The sequence below is a fragment of the Bubalus bubalis genome, chromosome 12 (genome assembly GCF_019923935.1).
Source record: "Bubalus bubalis isolate 160015118507 breed Murrah chromosome 12, NDDB_SH_1, whole genome shotgun sequence".
NCBI classification, from domain to species: Eukaryota; Metazoa; Chordata; class Mammalia; order Artiodactyla; family Bovidae; genus Bubalus; species Bubalus bubalis.
The window spans coordinates 481,205-503,449 of NC_059168.1; the positions used below are offsets into that span (position 1 = coordinate 481,205).

The 22,245-nt window shown below is 39.7% G+C and overlaps 1 protein-coding gene across 3 annotated transcripts in view; it reads left to right on the forward strand.

The window, feature by feature from the left end:
• Window positions 1-22,245, forward strand: part of ANAPC1 (anaphase promoting complex subunit 1) — a 99,137-nt gene that overhangs the window by 33,822 nt on the left and 43,070 nt on the right. For all 3 annotated transcript variants that reach the window (XM_025260581.3, XM_044925568.2, XM_044925569.2), the window contains exons 19-29: window positions 3,181-3,449; window positions 6,383-6,474; window positions 7,276-7,424; window positions 10,869-10,947; window positions 11,346-11,382; window positions 11,463-11,533; window positions 13,846-14,024; window positions 15,772-15,986; window positions 17,736-17,854; window positions 19,094-19,365; window positions 21,942-22,176. In XM_025260581.3, the coding sequence (XP_025116366.3) occupies window positions 3,181-3,449; window positions 6,383-6,474; window positions 7,276-7,424; window positions 10,869-10,947; window positions 11,346-11,382; window positions 11,463-11,533; window positions 13,846-14,024; window positions 15,772-15,986; window positions 17,736-17,854; window positions 19,094-19,365; window positions 21,942-22,176 (1,717 nt within the window). The remainder of the gene's footprint in view (window positions 1-3,180; window positions 3,450-6,382; window positions 6,475-7,275; window positions 7,425-10,868; window positions 10,948-11,345; window positions 11,383-11,462; window positions 11,534-13,845; window positions 14,025-15,771; window positions 15,987-17,735; window positions 17,855-19,093; window positions 19,366-21,941; window positions 22,177-22,245) is intronic.

A 22,245-nucleotide genomic window follows, 5' to 3' on the forward strand; every position in this document is an offset into this window, starting at 1 on the left:
GATCTAAAGTTCTCAATGTATTTTAGATATGAGTTCTTTGTCATATGTGTGTTTGGAAATATTTTCTGCCACTATGTGGCTTAACAGTATCTTTTGCTGAGAAGAGTTTTTTATTTTGGTTGTCTGACTTATAAATTTTTAATTTTTATGATTGGTTCTATGTCTATTGCAAGAGTTTTAAGTTAGAATAATACACTGTATTAAGCCTGACAGAAACACCAATAAATTCCAAGTTCTGAAGAAACCATAGATTATCTCAACACAATACAACTGTACACAATACAACCATAGACTGTCTCAACACAATACAATAAATCACAAGTAGAAACTATTTCAGTTCAGTTCAGTTGCTCAGTCATATCTGGCTGTTTGCAATCCCATGGACCATAGCACGCCAGGCCTCCCTGTCCATCACCAACTCCTGGAGCTCACTCAAATTCATGTCCATTGAGTCGGTGATGCCATCCAACCATCTCATCCTTTGTCTTCCCCTTCTCCTCCCACCTTCAATCTTTCCCAGCATCAGGGTCTTTTCAAATGAGTCAGTTCTTTGTATCAGGTGGCCAAAGTATTGGAGTTTCAGCTTCAGCGTCAGTCCTTCCAATGAATATTCAGGACAGATTTCCTTTAAGATGGACTGGTTGGATCTCCTTGCAGTCAAGGGACTCTCAAGAGTCTTCTTCAACACCATAGTTCAAAAGCATCAATTCTTCGGCACTCAGCTTTCTTTATGGTCCAACTCTCACATCCATACATGACTACAGGAAAAACCATAGCTTTGACTAGACGGACCTTTGTTGGCAAAGTAATGTCTCTGCTTTTTAATATGCTATCTAGGTTGGTCATAACTTTCCTTCCAAGGAGTAAGCATCTCTTAATTTCATGGCTGCAGTCACCATCTGCAGTGATTTTGGAGCCCCAAAAAATAAAGTGTGTCATGATTTCCATTGTTTCTCCATCTATTTCCCATGAAGTGATGGGACCAGATGGCATGATCTTAGTTTTCTGAATGTTGAGTTTGAAGCCACCATTTTCACTCCTCTTTCACTTCATCCAGAGGCTCTTTAGTTCTTCTTCACTTCCTACCATAAGGGTGGTGTCATCTGCATATCTGAGGTTATTGATACTTCTCCTGGCAATCTTGATTCCAGCTCATGCTTCTTCCAGCCCAGCGTTTCTCATGATGTATTCTGAATATAAGTTAAATAAGCAGGGTGACAGTATACAGCTTGATGTACTCCTTTCCCTATTTGGAACCAGTGTGTTGTTCCATGTCTGGTTCTAACTGTTGCTTCCTGACCTGCCTGCAGATTTCTTGGAGGCAGGTCAGGTGGTCTGGAATTTCCATCTCTTTCAGAATTTTCCACGGTTTGCTGTGATCCACACAGTCAGAGGCTTTGGCATAGTCAATAAAGCACAAGTAGATGTTTTTCTGGAACTCTTGCTTTTTCGATGATCCAGCGGATGTTGACAATTTGATCTCTGGTTCCTCTGCCTTTTCTAAATCCAGCTTGAACATCTGGAAGTTCACGGTTCATGTACTGTTGAAGCCTGGCTTGGAGAATTTTGAGCATTACTTTATTAGCATGTGAGATGAGTGTAATCGTGAGATAGTTTGAGCATTCTTTGGCATTGCCTTTCTTTGGGATCGGAATGAAAACTGAGCTTTTCCAGTCCTGTGGCCACTGCTGAGTTTTCCAAATATGCTGGCATATTGAGTGCAACACTTTCACAGCATCATCTTTTAGGATTTGAAATAGCTCAACTGGAATTCCATCACCTCCACTAGCTTTGTTCATAGTGATGCTTCCTAAGGCCCACTTGACTTCGCATTCCAGGATGTCTGGCTCTAGGTGAGTGACCACACCATCGTGATTATCTGGGTCGTGAAGATCTGTTTTGTATAGTTCTTCTGTGTATTCTTGCCACCTCTTAATATCTTCTGCTTCTGTTAGGTCCAGTCCATTTCTGTCCTTTATTGAGCCCATCTTTGCATGAAATGTTCCCTTGGTATCTCTAATTTTCTTGAAGAGATCTCTAGTCCTTACTGTTCTATTGTTTTCCTCTATTTCTTTGCATTGATCACTGAGGAAGGCTTTCTTATGTCTCCTTGCTATTCTTTGGAACTTTGCATTCAAATGGATATATCTTTCCTTTTCTCCTTTGCTTTTCGCTTCTCTTCTTTTCTCAGTTATTTGTAAGGCCTCTTCAGACAACCATTTTGCTTTTTTGCATTTCTTTTCTTGGGGGTGGTCTTGATCCCTCTCTCCTGTACAGTGTCACTCTACAGACGGACATCACCAGGTAGTCAATACTGAAGTCGGATTGATTATATTCTTTGCAGCCAAAGATGGAGAAGTTCTATACAGTCAGCAGAAACAAGACCAGGAGCTGACTGTGGCTCAGATCATGAACTCCTTATTGCCAAATTCAGACTTAAATTGAAGAAAGTAGGGAAAATCACTAGACCATTCAGGTATGACCTAAATCAAATCCCTTACGATTATACAGTGGAAGTGAGAAATAGATTTAAGGGACTAGATCTGATAGAGTGCCTGATGAATTATGGATGGAGGTTCATGACATTGTACAGGAGACAGGGATCAAGACCATCCCCCAAATGAAGTAGAAACTAAAATAGACTCAATAGTTGTAAAGTGTAGTATAGTTCAAATATAAAATTCAGTTGCTTATTAGGCATGTTACTGGCCTCAGCATCTTGTCAACATGGAAATACATGTATATCAGCTGGATTCAAGTAGACCTCTTCTCTTACCCAAACCCAGATCAGTCTAGTGGTCCCTACACCTGCCTGTCTACACTTCTAGGCTTTCCTTTTCTTGTGGCCCATGAGACATTGCCAAAATAATATTAAATTTTTCTCTTTCAATCTCTGCTTAAGTAGTAGAATTCTTCTACTAAAGTCTCTTCCTTAAAAGGGTATGATTCAAGTGGTTTTTAAAGGTGGCTTGTCTTAATATTTATTCCTGGCACTTGGAAATTGCTTAGCTGTTAGGTATTGGTTTCAATTTTTCAGTATGGTGGTTTTTTTTTTTTTAAATAATGTTAACAACTTAATGTGAAAATGGAACTTGAGTTGTTTTAAGTGAATTTGATCTTCTTTTTTAATGGTGACATTACAATTATTTAGAAAGTTAATATCCTTTTTATTCTTCTTAGGACTGGGAATATTTACTAAATTCAGACTACCACCAGAATGTTGAGCGTCATCTCTTGAACAGATCATTGTGTTTGAGTCCTTTGGAAGTTTCACAGATGAAAGATGAGGATTTTTCCCAGAATCTCAGTTTGGACTCTTCTACACTTCTCTTCACTCACATACCTGCAATTTTTTTTGTTCTTCACCTCGTCTATGAGGAACTCAAGTTGAACACTCTAATGGGAGAAGGGGTTCGTTCACTTGTTGAACTTCTCGTCCAGTTGGCAAGGTAAATATTGTTTATAGATTAGAAATTTCAAAAAGGTCATTAGGTGACTTAATTCTTGGCCATGAATGTCAAATAGGAACCTTGCAAATAAATTTCTGAATTTTGCCTTCTCAACAAAAAGGAGCATTTTCCATAAGCCACAGAACTGTTAGAAGGGATCCATTGTGTAAGGGCCATGGGTCAGGTTGGGATTGCAGGGTTTTGTCCTCAGATGAGTGGAAAAGGCACGAGAGTGTGTTACACAGTGAGGATAACCTGCTTGGCTTTCATTTTGACACCATGATTGTGGTGGAAAGTCTATAATGACACCTGCTGTTTTTATAATGATGCCTTAGATTCAAATAGTGTTTCAAAGTGAAAGTTGCTCAGGCATGTCCGATTCTTTGTGACCCCATGGACCATAGAGTCCATGGAATTCTCCAGGCCAGAATACTGAAGTGGGTAACCTTTCCCTTCTCCAGAGGATCTTCCCAACCCAGGGATCAAACCCAGGTCTCCCGCATTGCAGGCGGATTCTTTACCAGCTGAGCCACAAGAGAAGCCCAAGAATACTGGACTGGGTAGCCTATCCCTTCTCCAGAGGATCTTCCCGACCCAGGAATCGAACTGGAGTCCCTTGGGTTTTAAGCAAATTCTTTACTAACCGACCTGTCATGATTTAAACTAACAAAACTGTACTTTACATGTAGAAATTGTCAAATTAGGTATTACAATCCCTGGTCCAGTGATGAGGAAACATGCTTAAGTTTTGGGGGGAAAAACTTTTTTTTTTTTAGTGTGGACCATTAAAAAAATTATTTATTTATTTATTTATTTTTGGCTATGGTGGGCCTTCGTTGATGCTTGAGCTTTTCTCTAGTTGTGGCAAGTGGAAGCTACTCTCAGTTTGCTGTGCGGGCTTCTCATTTTGGGGGCTTCTCTTATTGTGGGGCCTGGGCTCTAGGTGTGTGGGCTTCAGTAGCTGAGGCCCCTGGGCTCTGGAGCACAGGCTCAATAGTTGTGGTGCACAGGCTTATTTGCTCTGCAGCATGTGGGATTTTCCTGCACCAGGGACGGAACCTGTGTTTCCTGCATTGGCAGGCGGATTCTTTACCACTGAGCCACCAGGGAAGCCTCTCAAGTTTGTTTTTAAGAACAGGTGCCATTTACTAGATGTTGGTTCTCTTTGCTGGTCCTTGGTTGTCCCAGTCTTGTCTTCCCTGTTTCTTTCAGGCTCTTGTAGTGGATCCACAATAAGACTGTTCTGATGGTATTGTTTTTTTTTTTTCTTTTCTTTTTTTTTTTAGTTTAATTTAATTTTATTTTTTAACTTTACAATACTGTATAGGTTTTGGCATTTATCAAAATGAATCTGCCACAGGCATACACGTGTTACCCATCCTGAACCCTCCTCCCTCCTCCCTCCCCGTACCATCCCTCTGGGTCGTCCCAGAGCACCAGCCCCAAGCATCCAGTATCATGCATCGAACCTGGACTGGCGACTCGTTTCATATATGATATTATACATATTTCAATGCCATTCTTCCAAATCATCCCACCCTGTCCCTCTCCCACAGAGTCCAAAAGACTGTACTATACAGCAGTGTCTCTTTTGCTGTCTTGTACACAGGGTTATTGTTACCATCTTTCTAAATTCCATATATATGCGTTAGTATACTGTATTGGTGTTTTTCTTTTCGGCTTACTTCACTCTGTATAATAGGCTCCAGTTTCATCCACCTCATTAGAACTGATTCAAATGTATTCTTTTAATGGCTGAGTAATACTCCATTGTGTATATGTACCACAGCTTTCTTATCCATTCATCTGCTGATTGACATCTAGGTTGCTTCCATGTCCTGGCTATTATAAACAGTGCTGCGATGAACATTGGGGTACACCTGTCTCTTTCAATTCTGGTTTCCTCAGTGTGTATGCCCAGCAGTGGGATTGCTGGGTCATAAGGCAGTTCTATTTCCAGTTTTTTAAGGAATCTCCACACTGTTCTCCATAGTGGCTGTACTAGTTTGCATTCCCACCAACAGTGTAAGAGGGTTCCCTTTTCTCCACACTCTCTCCAGCATTTATTGCTTGTAGACTTTTGGATCGCAGCCATTCTGACTGGTGTGAAATGATACCTCATTTTGGTTTTGATTTGCATTTCTCTGATAATGAGTGATTTTGAGCATCTTTTCATGTGTTTGTTAGCCATCTGATGGTGTTTTTAACAGTCTTTTCTAGCACCTTGTGTTTGGCACTGAACTCAAAATGTTTATACTTAGGTCTTGTTTGAGCCTTTGTGACCCTTGGTGATAAAGTTAAGTTTGAATTAAAATGCCAACCTCTGAGTTAAGGTTGTAGTATATTTTCTGATTTATGTTACTTTCCTTGAGATACTGAAATTCTTTTCTGAGACACGGCAGTTTTAATTGATGGTTAGTGTCTCTTAATGACAAGGCATTACTTTGAGGAAGATACTTTTGTAATGAAATGATTTTCAAACCCTAATCATGGCTCTTCGAAATAGGTAAAATTGGTATAATGTTTTACACTTTATAAGGTATTTCTCATACATATTATTTAATCTTAAAAGCTTGAGGGTGAGTTGACTGGTGTTTCACCATTTTCTAGAAGAAAAATTACTGAGATTCAGAAAGTTGACTTCCTGAAGGTCACACAGCTAATAAATTAACAGAGGAGAAATTGGACCACAGATTTCCCAGTAATTTTACCCTCAAAATTTATCTAGCAGAAGGAGTTTTGGTTGCATTTGTCATACTAGGCACTTTAAAGTCCAGAAATAAAATACAGAGACTCTAGATGTGGTTGTCTTCTTTCTCCTAAGTAAATGTTTTAAATTAAAAAGGTCAACTGATGAGTCTTGTTAACTGTTTGGGAGGAGAATGCCATAATACCTTGCTTGTTAATTCCTTTTATATGTTCCATTGTTTTAGGGACCTAAAATTGGAGCCTTACATAGATCATTACTATAGAGACTACCCAGCACTTGTCAGAACCACTGGACAGGTGTGTGCGATTGACCAAGGTAAGTGTTTTGCTATTAAAGAGTTTTCTCAACAGTGTACTGACCTTTGCTTGTGTTTTTCTTGGTAAATAGCAGAGGATATATTTCTTACTGTTAACCTCTAAATCACGGGTAGTGTCTTTCCACCAGGCAGATTTTAGTTTGTAGTGTTTGATCTCTGACTTGCAGTAAGCCATAGCTTCTTCAGTGTGGGGGGTTTGGGGGTGGATTTTACTCATCCCCAAGGTTCTGCCTTGCAAAAGCTTAGAGCTTCCAGTGCCAAGGATGCTTTGCTATCCTTTGTGGTCCCGTTAGTAACCACCCACTGTGTGCTATTTTAGTTAATTAAACTAAAAACTCATTTCCTCAGTTGCCCTGGCCACATTGCAAGTGCTCAGCGGTCATATGGGGCTGGTGTTTGCCGTATTGAACAGTACAGATACAGAACAGTTTCATAACCATTGTATTGTCTTAGACCCTGAGTTAAACGGACTCTAGATTGGGGCCCAGTTGTTAAAACAGAGCAGAATTCTGGATGTCTTGTCTTTTCTCATCATTAGAGTTAGGGCAGAAAATTTTGGTGACATTCTTTATATGCCTTGAACATAAGAATTTGCTAAATTTCCATCCAGGATCGGATAAAATATAAGTTAAATTCCACATATGTAATCAGATACTTACTGTGGCAGAAAACATGAAGCATTTTGGAGAATATGGAAAAAATGTTACTCTGATTGTTTTCAAATGACAGGCATTGTTGATTATCTTTCCTCTGAATTAAAACAGTATTGTTTTAGTGTATTCTTGCATCTTTTTCTGAAGGTCAAACGGGATCTATGCAGTACCCGTCATTTTTCACTCCTGAGCCACCTAGTATTTATCAGTGGGTGAGCTCCTGTCTGAAGGGGGAAGGAGTGCCCCCCTATCCTTACCTCCCCGGAATATGTGAACGTGGCAGACTTGTAGTCTTGGTATGTATTCAGTGTGTTGCCAAACTTGTTTGTTTTTTTCTTTTTAACTTTCAATGTAATGTAAAAAATTATCATATAGAAAAATTATCTCCCCCCCCCATTTTGTGTATTGCTCTGTGGATTTCAATAAATGTTGAGTTCATGTAATCCCTCCCATAATTAGAATTCAGAATGGTTCTATCAACCCCCTCAGAGAATTCCCTCCTGCTTTTGAGACTCATTCAAGTATTGCTGTAGCAGCAGTTCATTGCACTTAATTGCTGAGTGTTGGCTATACATTGTATAGATATATATATCACATTGCTTTATCCATTCATCCACTGAACATACTTGAGTTGACTCCAGTTTTTAAGCAGTTATGAATACAGCTGCTGTAGACATTCAAGTCTAGGTTTCTGTGTGAACAAAAGTTTTCATTTCTCTAGGGTAGGTACCCAGAGGTGGGATTGATGGCCATATAGCAAGTATATATAAGGTTAATATATTTAAGAAACTGTAAGCTGTTTTTCAGAGTCTCTGTTATTGTCATTGTTGTTCAGTTGCCAAGTTGTGTCCAACTATTTGCGACCCCATGGACTGCAGCAGGCCAGGCTCCTCTGTCTTTCAGTGTCTCCCAGAGTTTGCTCAAATTCATGTCTATTGAGTCAGCGATGCTATCTAACCATCTTATCCTCTGCCACCCTCTTCTCCTTTTGCCTTCTTCCCAGCATCAGAGTCTCTTCCAGTGAATTGGCTCTTTGCATCAGGTGGCCAAAGTATGGGATCTTCAGCTTCAGCATCAGTCCTTCCAATGAATATTCAGGGTTGATTTCCTTTAGGATTGACTGGTTGGACCTTCTTGCAGTCCAAGGCACTCTCAAAAGTCTTCTCCAACACCACAATTCAAAAGCATCGTTTCTTTGGTGCTCAGCCTTCTTTATCGTCAGACTTTCACAGCTGTACATTACTAATGGAAAAACCATAGCTTTGACTATACGACCTTTGTTGGCAAAGTAATGTGTCTGCTTTTTAATACACTGTCTACGTTTGTCATAGCTTTTCTTCCAAGAAGGAAGCATTCATTAATTTCATGTATCTGTATTTCCACCATCAGTGTGTGAGCGTTCCAATTTCCCTGCATGCATTCTGGTCAGTGTTTGGTATTGTCGTGATTTGTAAATTTTCTCATTATAGATGTGCAGTAATAACTCACTGTGGTTTAAATTTGCATTTTCTTAATGGCTAGTGATATTTTAAATGTGCCTACATAGGAGGTTTTGTCAGATACATGGGTTTGAAGTATTTTCTCCTGTGGTTTGTCATGTCCTGTTGTTCTCTTAAGGCTTCCTTTGTGGAGCACAAATGTTTAATTTTTATCCAGCCAGTTTATCCACTTTTTTCTGTATGGATAGTGCATTTGGTGTCATGTCTATGAACTCATTATCCAAATCAGGAAGATTTTCTTCTGTTTTTGTCCAGAAATTTTACAGTTTTATATTTAGATCCACGATCCATTTTGTTAATTTTTTTAAAATCAGATGTGAGGTTTATGTTGAAATTTTTATTCCATTTGAATGATCAGTTTTTTTTAACATCAATTGTTGGAAACACTATTGTTTCTCTTTTGCACTTTTTCAGAAATAAGTTGACATATTTGTAGGTCTGTCTCTGGACTTTTTATTCTAGTCCATTGGTCTATGTTGTGGTCCACACACTCTTGATTACTGTAGCTTTATAGTCAGTCTTAAAATTGGTTAGTATGACTCTTCCTTCCATTACTTTCCTTTTTAAAAATTATTCTAGCTATTTTAATTCCTTTGCCTTTTCCTTTAAATTTTACAATTAGCTTGTCCATAGCTACAAAAAATCCTACTTGAAATTTTTTTAAAGAAATAATTTTTATTAAAAAAAATTAACCCAACGTTATTAATACATAGTTAATCCAAGATCAGAGCTGATTCAGATAGAACCAAAGGGTGTCGATAAAGGTAAGTTCCTTCACAATAACGTCCCTTGGTCCCCTTATACTGGAGTAGCCTGCCGAGAGGTCTTCTGTGGACCTTTCTTGAGATGGGGCTTTCCCAGGCTTATAGGAGAACCAGATCTTTTGTCTCCTGTCTCAGATATCACTGGACTAGGTAAATGTTCTTGCTCCCCACCTGCTCCTCCTGTACTCTACGTTCCGCTTCCTTCATGTTGAGAAAGGCTTCAGTACCTGCCACAGCTCTGAAATAGACATGCAGAATGGTGATTCTGCTTTTTTTTAAAAAAAACAATGATAAAATATATATAACATAATATTATTTTAATTGTTTTTAAGTGTACGATTCAGTGGCAGTCAGTCCATTCACAGTGTATTAAGAGCAGCGCAATACTTTTTCATTCCTTGACGCTTATGTGGAAACATTTAGGTGAATTCACCAGATACTTTGGTTCTGTACAACTCCGCTAAAATGGGGGTAGACTCAGTGTTATAGCTACCCAAGAGGGAGCCAGAGATATATGAATAAGCCAAAGGCGTTCCGTGTCCAGCTTACACTAGTCAACTTACAAATATTCGTGTTATATCATACCTTTCTTAGATACGATGTCAGCGACTTTCAGGAGCCTATCGTTTGTAGTGTCTATACTGGTTTAGAGTTAGGACTTGAAGACCCTCCAGCATTGTGCTGAGATTTTGATACGATCGTGCTGCCACTTTCTTTCCAAAAAAAAGCTGTAGGTGCAGATCTTAGTGGTAATAGCAAACACTCAAAGAACTTTGAAGGCTGAAGTGGAGAAGGGCCTAGAGGAGTAGAGAGTTAGGGTTTACCTCACTCCAAGTTGGGGCACTAGTGGTAAAGAGCCCCCCCTGCCAGTGCAGGATACCTGAGAGACCTAGGTTCAATCCCTAGGTCGGGATGATCCTCTGGAGGAGGAAATGGCAACCACTCCAGTATTCTTGCTTGGAGAATCCCATGGACAGAGGAGCCTTGTGGGGTACAGTCCCTAGGGTCGCAAAGAGTCAGACATGACTGAAAGGACTCAGCATCCACTCAACACAAATGACCCAAATGTCAATCAGTTTGTAAGTAGATACGCAGAGGTTGGTACATATTTCTAATGGAATACCCCTCAGCAGTGAAAAGAAAGAAACTGCTGATACACACAGTAATGTGGATGAATCTCACAGAACTGCTGAGTTAATGAAATAGGACACAGAAGGCAACATGTTCTGTGACTCCATTTGCATGATATTGAAGAAGAAGCAAAATACAGGAAGAGAAAAAAGATGCGTTGTTTATTCCCAGTAATTCCCAAGGGCACTTTCTGGTGTGATGCAAGCATTCTGTGTCCTGACTGTGGTTATATGATTGTATAACGTTTGTCAAAACACAGAGCTCTGTATCTAAAATGGGCTAATTTTCCTGTCTGTGCTTATGCCTCAAGAGTTTAAAAAATAATGTTAAGTTTCTCCTTATGCAGAGTATTGCACTCTACATACTTGGTGACGAAAGCTCTCTTTCTGATGAATCCTCACAGTATTTATCCAGAATAAGTATAGGTAAGTCTGTCTAACATTAGGCTTCCCCAAACAAATTTTTATAGATGTCGGTATCAGAGTTGAAATAAAAAAATTAAAACTTTTCTAAGTGTACTTCAGGTGCCGTGTCTTGCTTCATTTTAGAGGTGACAAAATCACACAGTTCTAGTCTTGAGTCCACAGTTCACTTTCAGAGACCAAGATTACTTAAAATCTGACAAACTACATTTTCAATATGTCTAAAAAGGGCTGTTTTAGCCCCAGGGAAATGATTATACTTTCCAACCTGCCAGAGTACTGCTTATTTTATTGTTTTTTAGGAGTTCTTTATCTGTAATTTTTCTTTCCAAATGTCTTCTATATGTTGCCTGCTTTCTTTACCAGGATAACTATCAAAATAAAGTTTTGTTCTGTTTTAGCTCCCCCGAAGCCACAAGCAGAACAAGAGGAGAGCAGGTGACTTTTATTCAGTTGTACTTTTACACTGTCTGTTTCACGACTTCATGTCTAACAGCCTCGTGTTTGTTCTCTTGCAGGTTTAGTTTCAGGCATTCTGCATCGGTTTCTAGCCTGGGTGAGAGATTAGTTGTCTGGATGACTAATGTAGGTAAGGTCTTCTTTGTTACCTTTCATGTGTCTTTGAAATCCCTTCCTTGGACTGCTCTTTCCTAACCAGGCCCTGTGTCCTCAGAGCTCGCTAGAGCTGGGAGGCATGAGAAGGCAGGGCCTCTGGCTCTACAGCAGGATCCCACAGGGTTGAGATGATGGCCTCCTGAGCCACCCTTTCTTTGCCTGACGGTCTCACAGCTTCCCTCTACTAATATCTTGGGTACCAGCCTTTTCTCCTTTGGTGGGTGGAAAATCTTTGTCTTTCCTCTGAGACCAGTAGAGGCTGTGGCTTTGTAGAGTGGCCCCAGAATGGAGACTGCTAATCACTACACATTCAGATTTGAAGCTGTTAAATACTCAGATACCAGAAATGATTATTTCTGGCAAAATCTAGAAGTAATGTGTGTATATCTTAAAGTATGCTTTTGAATGATACAGGCCAGGGATTTTATGCACCAAGAGGCAGATTCACCTGGGACAAGGGAAAGGAAGGCAAAGAGTTTATTCTCTCTTCCTAAAGATTGTGCCTTTGGGTTTTAAGCTGAGTAAACTACCAAAACTTTCTATAAAAATGAACTAAAATGTTTCAAAAATATTAACAATATGAAAACATAAAAAATGAGGATGTTATAAAGTAGTATGTTGAAAGTAGTGCTTTAATGAATATTACAAGAGGTTTCTGAATTCTTATTTAGAGAATATTCTAAATGACTTGAGTTTTTCACTCTTCTTTTTTGTTAGGCTTCCTTGAAAATTCCAGTAATTGTCATGTAGTATTACCAATAAGATACTTATGCTGAAAAATATTGGATGAGTTCTATTCATTTGTATATTACATAGCATTTAGTATAACTGTCATTCTCAAATAAGGTAACATTTTTACCTCTGTAATTAACCAATTTTCTATGTTAATAAATACTGTAAAATATTATAAAATTTAGAAAATAGTTTCAGAAAAAATTAACCTGAGGCTGTGAAAAATTTTTAAATGAAATATGGTATATATAGAAGACAGTATATGAAATGTGTTTAGAGAATAATAGTGAAATGAGCATTGATGTCCTGGTCGCCCACTATTAGAAATAAAGCATTGTCAGTGTAGTAGAAAGCCCTGCGGGTCTAGTCCTGTATGTCCTTCTCTCACACGCCTTACTGCTACAGGTAACCATTGATGCAGCACCCATCCTAAATTTTGTGTTACCATCTGCCATTTGTTTTTATCACCTTCATATATTACTTAGTATTGTATGTTTTTTAACTTTATGTAGCTCAGTGTAGATATATGTTTTTTACTACCTTATTTTCCTCAATATTATTTACAGATTCATCCATGTTGACTCACGTAGCAGAAGGTCATTCATTCATTTTCACTGCTATATAATCTACGGCTTGGATATATCACGACTTATTTATCTGTTCTGTTGATGATGGAAACTGGACTCTTTCCTGACTTACCATTTTTTGCCATAATGAACGATTGCTAATGAATATTTTAATGCTTATGTCCTTGTTCCCTGGGCGCGAGTTTCTGTATGGCTACTGACGGGCTGTAAGGGTGAACCTGACTATACCTGTGTTTTCCAAGGTGGTTGGTCCCGTATACACCACCATCCTCTGTGGAAGACAATTACTGTTGCTCTGTGTAGTTGCCAACACTTAATATTGAAGGCGATGGCACCCCACTCCAGTACTCTTGCCTGGAAAACCCCATGGACGGAGGAGCCTGGTAGGCTGCAGTCCATGGGGTCACTAAGAGTCAGACACGACTGAGCGACTTCCCTTTCACTTTTCACTTTCATGCATTGGAGAAGGAATGGCAACCCACTCCAGTGTTCTTGCCTGGAGAATACCAGGGACGGGGGAGCCTGGTGGGCTGCCGTCTCTGGGGTCGCACAGAGTCGGACACGACTGAAGCGACTTAGCAGCAGCAGCAGTATTGATTGACTCTATATATGTCTGTTAGATGAGTATGAATTTTCATTTCCTTGTGGTTTTACTTTGCATCTCCCTGATCACTCATTGGACAGAGCATCTTTTCGTATGTTTATTGACCATTTGTGTTTCCTCTTAGGGAAGTGTCTTTTTGTCCTTTGATTTTCCTCTTGGATTGTTTATGCTTTTTTCTTCAAAGTCTTTAGGAATTTTTTTTCCCCCCTAAAGAATACTCATGTCAAGATGCTGGTCTGGTAGCAGAATGAATACAATCGGTTTCTTGCTATTTGTTAGGGTAGAGTTTACTAACTTTATTCGGAGGATTGGGACAGTGGTTAAGTCTGACTGAAGAATTTTCTCTTTTCCCTCCGTCACAAGGTTTCACTTTAAGAGACTTGGAAACGCTTCCCTTTGGAATAGCTCTTCCCATCCGAGATGCGATTTATCACTGTCGGGAGCAGCCTGCTTCAGACTGGCCGGAAGCTGTCTGCCTCTTGATTGGACGTCAGGATCTTTCCAAGCAGGCCTGCGAAGGAAACTTGCCCAAAGGAAAATCTGTGAGTATCAGGAAAGTCCATGTTCAGTTTTAGCCTCAGTAGACTTAGAGTAGAGCCTCCCTCCATTTTCCTTTAAGAATTTTTGCAGGTGTATGTATCAGATGATCTTTTATCATATGCTAGATAGATATGCTTTAAACAGGGTATATTGTATTCACTGTAGATTGAACGTGGAAATAGGTTTGTGAACGCTCTCTCTTACCTGCACCTTTCGTTGCCTTGAGTCAGGACAAGTGTTGAGTCAGTAGACAGCTTCCATGACTGATTCCCTGATTGTACCACGTTAGTAATTAACTGCTGCTGCTCTTTAGTTGCTAACTTGCTGTTGAGTTGGCGACCCCATGGACTGTAGTCCACAAGGCTCCTCTGTCCATGGGATTCTCCAGGCAAGAACACTGGAGTGGGTTGCCATTTCCTACTCCAGGGGTTTGTCCCTTCCCACCAATTGAATCCATATCTCCTGCATTGGCTGGCAGATTCTTTACCACTGAACTGCCAGGGAAGCCCACATCTGTCTTTTAATCTGCACTTAAGTAAGAAGTTTTAGGTGAATTAGTGTTTGTCTTATTTTAAACAGAAAACCAAAATTTTTTTGTTAATAATATGATTATCTTTCCCTCAACCAAGATTAAGTTGTTAGCATTTAGACCTCTTTTGTTACTATGAATGAGACCATCATTAGCCTTAAAGCCAAATGATACTGATAATCGTTTATCTGTATTTATATGTCCTTTTAAGTAATTCTGGCTAAATTCAGTTTGTTCAGTTACTTGAGGTTACATTTTGTAACTTGTCTCAAATTTATCAGCTGTTTGGGTCTATATTTTATTGCTGACTCACCAATTGGAATATAGTTTCTTTTAAAATTAGATATTCCATAGAAATTATAATAAATTTTTAGCATCTAAAGTCAGACTGATTTTTAGTCATATCTTCCAGTATTCTTTTTCCTGGTTAATGTTGCTTCCACATTAAATGTTGCAAGATTTTAGCCTTTCATCTAGGAATTAATATTTTGTGAAAGGAGTAGAAAACTGAGAGAAAACAAGATTTCTGCTATTTCTTCTGTTCTGAAGTCTGATTGAATCATTTGGCCTGGGAAGTTAAAGCACATGCTGAGCTTATGAGGACAGAATGATAAGCAGGCAGTTAACTCTCCTCACTTGTTTTGTTGCATTTAATTCCTTTCCTTTTAAGAAACATACTTGGAACATACTTAGGACAAAAAAAGAAAAGGGAAAACCAACCACGATCCATTCTGTTTAAAGCACGGAAGTGAGAAAGTGTTAGTCGGACCTCCTCCAGCCCTTGGTTGATACCTTTCCAGGTGGTTTTCTTCTGCTAATTAAAGACAGTATTTAAATTGGTGTCGGTTCTTTAGTAACATTGTGTGGAGTTAATCTTCTGTTGCCAGTAATATGTTTCCTCTTCAGAATATTTAGAATATAGTTTGATTTTTATAATTTATTTAGAATATTCCTTTCTGTGGGATCAGCCTCCTGACTATTACTCTAAGTTGAAAGCTTTCCCCTTGGGTGAGTAAAGAATCTTTCCAAGTAGGCAATACAATTAAAGATTTCTAGGTAGGAGCCCCATATGCCCGGGGAACCTGGGCCAGCCCTGCTTTGGCGTATGCTTTTTGTTTGTGTTGATGTAGACTTGGTACCTCGCCCTGTGCGTTCTTATGTTCAACAAATGTGTGTTGGTTGGTTTTTAAGTTAGTATTACAACCAAGTCTGTTACTCAGGTGCTCTCATCAGATGTTCCTTCAGGAACAGAAACAGAGGAGGAGGATGATGGCATGAATGACATGAATCAGGAGGTGATGTCGCTAATATGGAGTGAAGACTTACGGGTGCAGGACGTGCGAAGGCTTCTCCAGAGTGCACATCCTGTCCGCGTCAATGTGGTGCAGTACCCAGAGCTCAGTGACCACGAGTTCATCGAGGAGAAGGAGAACAGGTGAAGGCAAACATCAGCTGCCGGAATTTAAGTAAAAATTACTGAATGCTGCCGCAGTTTGTTCAGCTGGAAGAACAGGCACGATGGTAGCATTCATTCACACCTCACAGGGCTGCTCAGGAATCAAGTGGGCCGTTTGTGCCTAGTGCTTAGAGCACTGCTGGGCACATCGTGGAGCTCAGTGCCGTCAGGCATTTTGTTATCCGAGGTCATTGATTTTATGATGCTGATCTTTTTTTTTAACCTTTTCACATTTCTGAAATCAGATTATCTGTCAGTCTGTGGGTGTCTGTAGGTGTTACGGTTTAGTTGGCAGTGCTTTTTCTTTCTTAGAACCTCATGAAATAGTGAGGCATCTTAAAATCAGCTGCATCTTAAATGGAAGGGGTATACTGGTTTTGTTTTCATTATTATAATTTTGTGGATTATGTATTCTGTTTCTGCTAAAAATGTTATGGGATGTAGCATTCTGGCCTAATTCTGAATTTTCCTGATTACAAATTACTGTGGGGCAGTGTTCTCGTAAAGAGTCATCTTAATACAGTGAAGTGTTCCTCCCCAGTGAATGAGAAAAGCAGGTATATATATTTACAATAAGGGAGAGAGCATGCCTGTGAATAGCTTTGTCTGCAGAGAGAGTTTTAGCTTCTTGTTAGCCTCAGAAAGGATATTTCTGTGTCTTCAGATTTAGCATGTAGTATTTCCTGGATATAAATGCTCCTACTTCCACAATTTCTGTTTGATGCCACTTATTTTAACATAGAAGCAAGTTAAAAAGTAGTAGATTAGTTTCAAAGTATAGCCTGGAAAAGGAAATGGCAACCCACTCCAGTATTCTTGCCTGGGAAATCCCTTGGACAAAAGAGCCTGGCAGGGCTTCAGTCCTAAAAGAGTGAGATAAACAAGAGTGACTAAACAAAAACGTAGCCTGTAGAAGCTATTTTAACCTTGAACGTAGTTGACATAGTGCTATTAGTTCCATAAATCCTGGCCATCGAGTAGATGAAATGACTTCATGTTCAGGGGACACCATGAAATCCATTCACCTCCAAAACAAGGAGTTCTTTTTTCTCCTGTGTGCAGGCCTTGGAGGTGGCAGTAGGGCTGTGTTCACAAAAAGGATGAGAGGAGGCTCCCAGCTAAACTGGCAATAGCACAGTTAGGAAACCCGACAAATCCTGTGTTTGCCTCTGAGAGTGTTAGCATTATTTAAAGAAGAATTTTAGGTTTTTCTTTTTGAATACTTAGGGAGAGTTGGCTTGGTTTATAGAAAGCTGGTTTTAATTCAAAGTGAATATGAAACAGAAGGAACGTGTCTCCCTCTTAGCGTTTCTAATGGGAGTGCATGTGTACTTAGTTGCTCAGTTGTATCCAGCTGTTTGCAGCCCTTTGGTTGTAGCCCACCAGGCTCCTCTGTCCATGGGATTCTCCAGGCAGGAATACTGGAGTGGGTTGCCATGCCCTCCTCCAGGGGATCTTCCCGACCCAGGGATTGAACCTGCCTCTCCTTCATTGGCAGGAGGATTCTTTCCCTGCTAAGCCATACAGGAAGCCCTCTAATGGGAGTCAGAGTATGAAAAAGAATAACCATGTTCAGATGATTGACCCACATCTTTGTAGGGATTTACTTTGATGTGGCTTCATCTTTCACAGCACTGCTGCTTTTAAAATATTCACTACAGATTACATTCCAGTTTGTTTGTCTGTTTAAATTTTTTTTTCACATGATGGCTTTAATTTTAATTATAGATTGCTCCAGTTGTGTCAGCGGACTATGGCTCTCCCAGTAGGACGAGGAATGTTCACCTTGTTTTCATACCATCCTGTTCCAACAGAACCGTTGCCTATTCCTAAGCTGAATTTAACTGGTATGTTAAACTCTGGGTCAGTAAGAAAGGAAAACTATTAATTATATGTTTAGTGGAGTTCTTTTTGCATTATCAGTATTGTGTCTTATGCGTGTGATGAACTGTCATTTTAGAAATTTTACTTGCTGTTTCATTATTAATCTCTCTGCCCTTTTTGGGAAAGTAAAAGTGTCTGTCATGAACTTGTCACCAATGTGGTACTCTCACAGACCAGCATTTGAGTTAGCTCTTAGGTACAGAAAGCAAATGGAGAATGCAAATATATTTTATTTTATGCTGTGTCTTTGTATGTGTGTGTATGTGTATATAAACTTTTACAAATAAGACACTGCATCTAATTAAAATTTACATAACTTTCAGAACATGTTTGAAACCTCTAGTGAACTGTATAACTTTGTGCAGTGTTTAGAATATTTATTTTAACTATTTATCCATGACTTAAGCTATTATAGAACATTAAAAATGTACAGAGAATTCAGTATTTGCAAGTACACAGTGTAGATTAGAATCAAAACACTCAAGAAAAGGAATTCATAGAGAGCCTAGCATTATGAACAGTTTATGTGCTCTTTAGTAAGTTGACCATAGATTTAAATTTAGTGAATACTCTTTTCTGATTCACAGGGTGACTCAAGTGTATAAAATGATGTTTTTTTATATAGGTATCTTTGAATGCAATTTGGAATTTTTACCAAAAGCATATAATTAGATTTCTATATATAGAGAGACATCTTGCCTGGAAAATCCCATGGACGGAGGAGTCTGGTAGGCTGCAGTCCATGGGGTCGCGAAGAGTCGGACACGACCGAGTGACTTCACTTTCACTTTTCACTTTCATGCATTGGAGGAGGAAATGGCAACCCACTCCAGTGTTCTTGCCTGGAGAATCCCAGGGATGGGGGAGCCTGGTGGGCTGCCGTCTCTGGGGTTGGACAGAGTCGGACACGACTGAAGTGACTTAGCATATACATAAGAGATAGAGCACATTTGTAAAGGTCTTTGTCTTTTTGAAAATACCATGTTTTCTTAACGTCTAGAGAGGAAGAGAAAAATAGGATGGTACATTTGAAATTATTATCATTGTTATCAATTTCATATTGAAATTATTATTCATGTAGCCCCAGATATTATGGGGCTAAGGGTTTTGAATGCAGCAAAGTGATCTTTGTTCTCAGAAATCAGTGTAACAATTTTGATTTTCTGAATTTTCACTCTCTGTTTTACATTTTGTTTGACTAGGGCGGGCCCCTCCTCGGAACACGACAGTGGACTTGAACAGTGGGAATATCGACGTGCCCCCCAACATGACCAGCTGGGCCAGCTTCCACAATGGCGTGGCTGCGGGCCTGAAGATAGCCCCTGCCTCCCAGATCGACTCGGCCTGGATCGTCTACAATAAGCCCAAGCATGCTGAGCTAGCCAATGAGTATGCTGGCTTTCTCATGGCCCTGGGCCTTAACGGGCACCTTACCAAGCTGGCTACTCTCAATATCCACGACTACCTAACCAAAGTGAGAACTCGTGCTGCTGGCTCCTGGCCTTGCTCCTCCCCCAGGGCTGTTACAGGAGCTCTTCAGGGTCCTGTGCGCTCTTCTTCAGTCATGTCCCTCTAAGTGCATTCTTCTCAGCAGGCAGAGAAATCCTTCTAAAGCGTAAATTGGAACAGATCACTTTCCTGCTCAAACTGTTTAGTGATCTTCTGTTGCTCTTAGTGTGCCTTTTGGGACCTGTGTGATCCTACTCACTTCTCCAACCTACTCTGTGCATTTCTTTCCTTTGCTCTTCACACTCCAACCGTAGGGCTTGACTGTTTTAGCTCCTCTGCAAACCAGACTCTCTCGTGGCCTAAAACGAGTGGTTTTTATTATATTCGCATTGTTGTTGTGCATCCATCACTACTGTTAAGTTTAGAACATCTTCGTCACCCCGTGAAGGAACCCCCTACCTCGTAGCAGTCAGCTGTTCCCCTCTCCCTCCAGCCTGACAAACTGCTCATCTACTTCTTGTCTCTGTGGATTTGCCAGTATGGACCTTTCATATAAATGAAACCAAACAGGTGGTCTCCTATGGCAGGCTTCTTTTGCTTACTGTAATGCTTTTCAAGTTTGTCCATGTTATATTAATACCATGCATTAGCTCGTCATTCCTTTTTATTGCTGAGTAGATATTCATTGTATGGATAGACTTTATTTTCCATCCATCAGTTGATGGGTATTTGAGTTTATTCTGCTTTTTGACTGTTATCTGTAATACTACTATGAACATTTTGTGTGGATGAATGTTTTCGTTTTTCTTCGGTATATTTCTAGGAGTAGAATTGCTGAGTCATTTGGTAACTCTTTTTAAATTTTTTAAGAACTACCAAACTGTTTTCCAGGGTGGCTGCATCGTTTTATAATCCCACAAGCAATACATAAGGGTTCCAATTTCTGTCCATTCTTGCCAACACTTGTTGTTATCTGTCATTTTAATTTTAGTCACCTCAGTAGGTGTGAAGTAATATTTCATTGTGGTTTTGGTTTGCATTTATTTCCCTGATGGCTAATGATATTGAACATCTTTATATGTGCTCATTGGTCATTTATATGTTGTCTTTTGACTAATGTCTATTCAAATCATTTGCTTAGTTTTAATTGGTTGAGTTATAAGAGTTCCTTATGTGTTCTGGATACCAGACCATTAACAGGTACATGATTTGCAAAATTTTCTCCCATTGTGCTGTCTCTTGGGTTGTCTTTTCATTTTCTGATAGTGTCTTTGAAGCACGAAAGCTTTTAATTTGATGAAATCTGGTTCATCTAGGCTTCCCAGGTGGCACAGTTGGTTAAGAATCTGCCTGCCAGTGCAGGAGATGCAAGAGATGTGGGTTTGATCCTTGGATCAGGAACATCCCCTGGAGGAGGAAATGGCAACCCACTCTAGTATTCCTGCCTGGAGAATCCCACGGCCAGAGGAGCCTGGCGGGCTACAGTCCGTAGGGTCACAGAGTCGGATATGTCTTAGCGACTAGACAGTGGCAACAACAACTCATCTATTTCTTCTTTGGTTGCTGTGCATTTGGTGTCTTGTCTAATCAGTTATTGCTTAACCCAAGGTCACTTGGGTGTATACTTGTTATGCAGATTTACACTTGTGCTTTTTAAGAGTTTTTTACTTTTATTTACATCTTGAAGTTTATGTTTAATGTAAGGAATTTCACTAAATGAAATTTCATTCTTTTGCAAGTGGCTCTACACACAGCACCTTTTTATGAAAAAAACTCTTCCCATTGAATTGTCTTGACACACTTGTCATGTGAGCATCATTATTTTTGAACCATCTTGGCATTATCTGCATATATTCCCTCACCTGACATCATTTTCTCTTACTTTCTAAATCTCAGTGACACCCATCCCCCAACTTTTGCCACTTTTCTTGGCTAATTTGTACTCATTCTATTGTAAGTTTACTATTTAGAGATTTCTAGTGATACCCCGGTTCCTCTTCATCTAAATTAGGCTCTGTTAGAATTAGACTCACAGACATAGACAACAGACTTGTGGTTGCCAAGGGGGAAAGGGGGAAGGAGAGAGATGGACGGGGAGTTTGGGGCTGGTAGATGCAAACTGTTACAGTTATAAGATAAACAACAAGGTCCTACTGTGTAGCACAGGGAACTATATCCAGTTTTGTGACATAGCCATAATGGAAAAGAATATAAAAAAGAATGTATATATGTGTATAACTGAGTCACTTTGCTGTACATCAGAGATTAGGCACAACACTGAATCGACTGTACTTCAATTAAAATAAATTAGGCTCTGTTCATGTAATGAACATGTAATGAAAGATTCATGTAATCTTTACTTTTTCATTAAATGAGTTTTTAATAATATATATTTTTTAGCTTAACACATTTTCTCCCCCAAGGGCACTAACTTCATGAGAACAAGGACCATTTCTATTTACTTTGCTTATGTATTCTTGGAGCCTCTCACTGTGCCTGTCACATAAAAGTACTTAATAAAATTACTGGCAGGAAGTATTTTATGAAAGTTGCATATTTGTTTTGGTAGTGACTTATATCTCATTCTCTTTTCTGTCTTAGGGTCATGAGATGACAAGCATTGGACTGCTTCTTGGTGTCGCTGCTGCTAAACTAGGCACCATGGATATGTCAGTTACCCGGCTTCTTAGCATCCACATTCCTGCTCTCCTGCCCCCAACGTCCACAGAGCTTGATGTTCCTCACAATGTCCAGGTGGCTGCCGTGGTTGGCATCGGCCTTGTTTATCAAGGGACGGCTCACAGGCATACCGCGGAGGTCCTGTTGGCTGAAATAGGTAGGACTTCCATGCGCTGCGGTCTCATCAGTGTTTATTTCCCATTCCACAGGAGCCAGAGTAAAATGA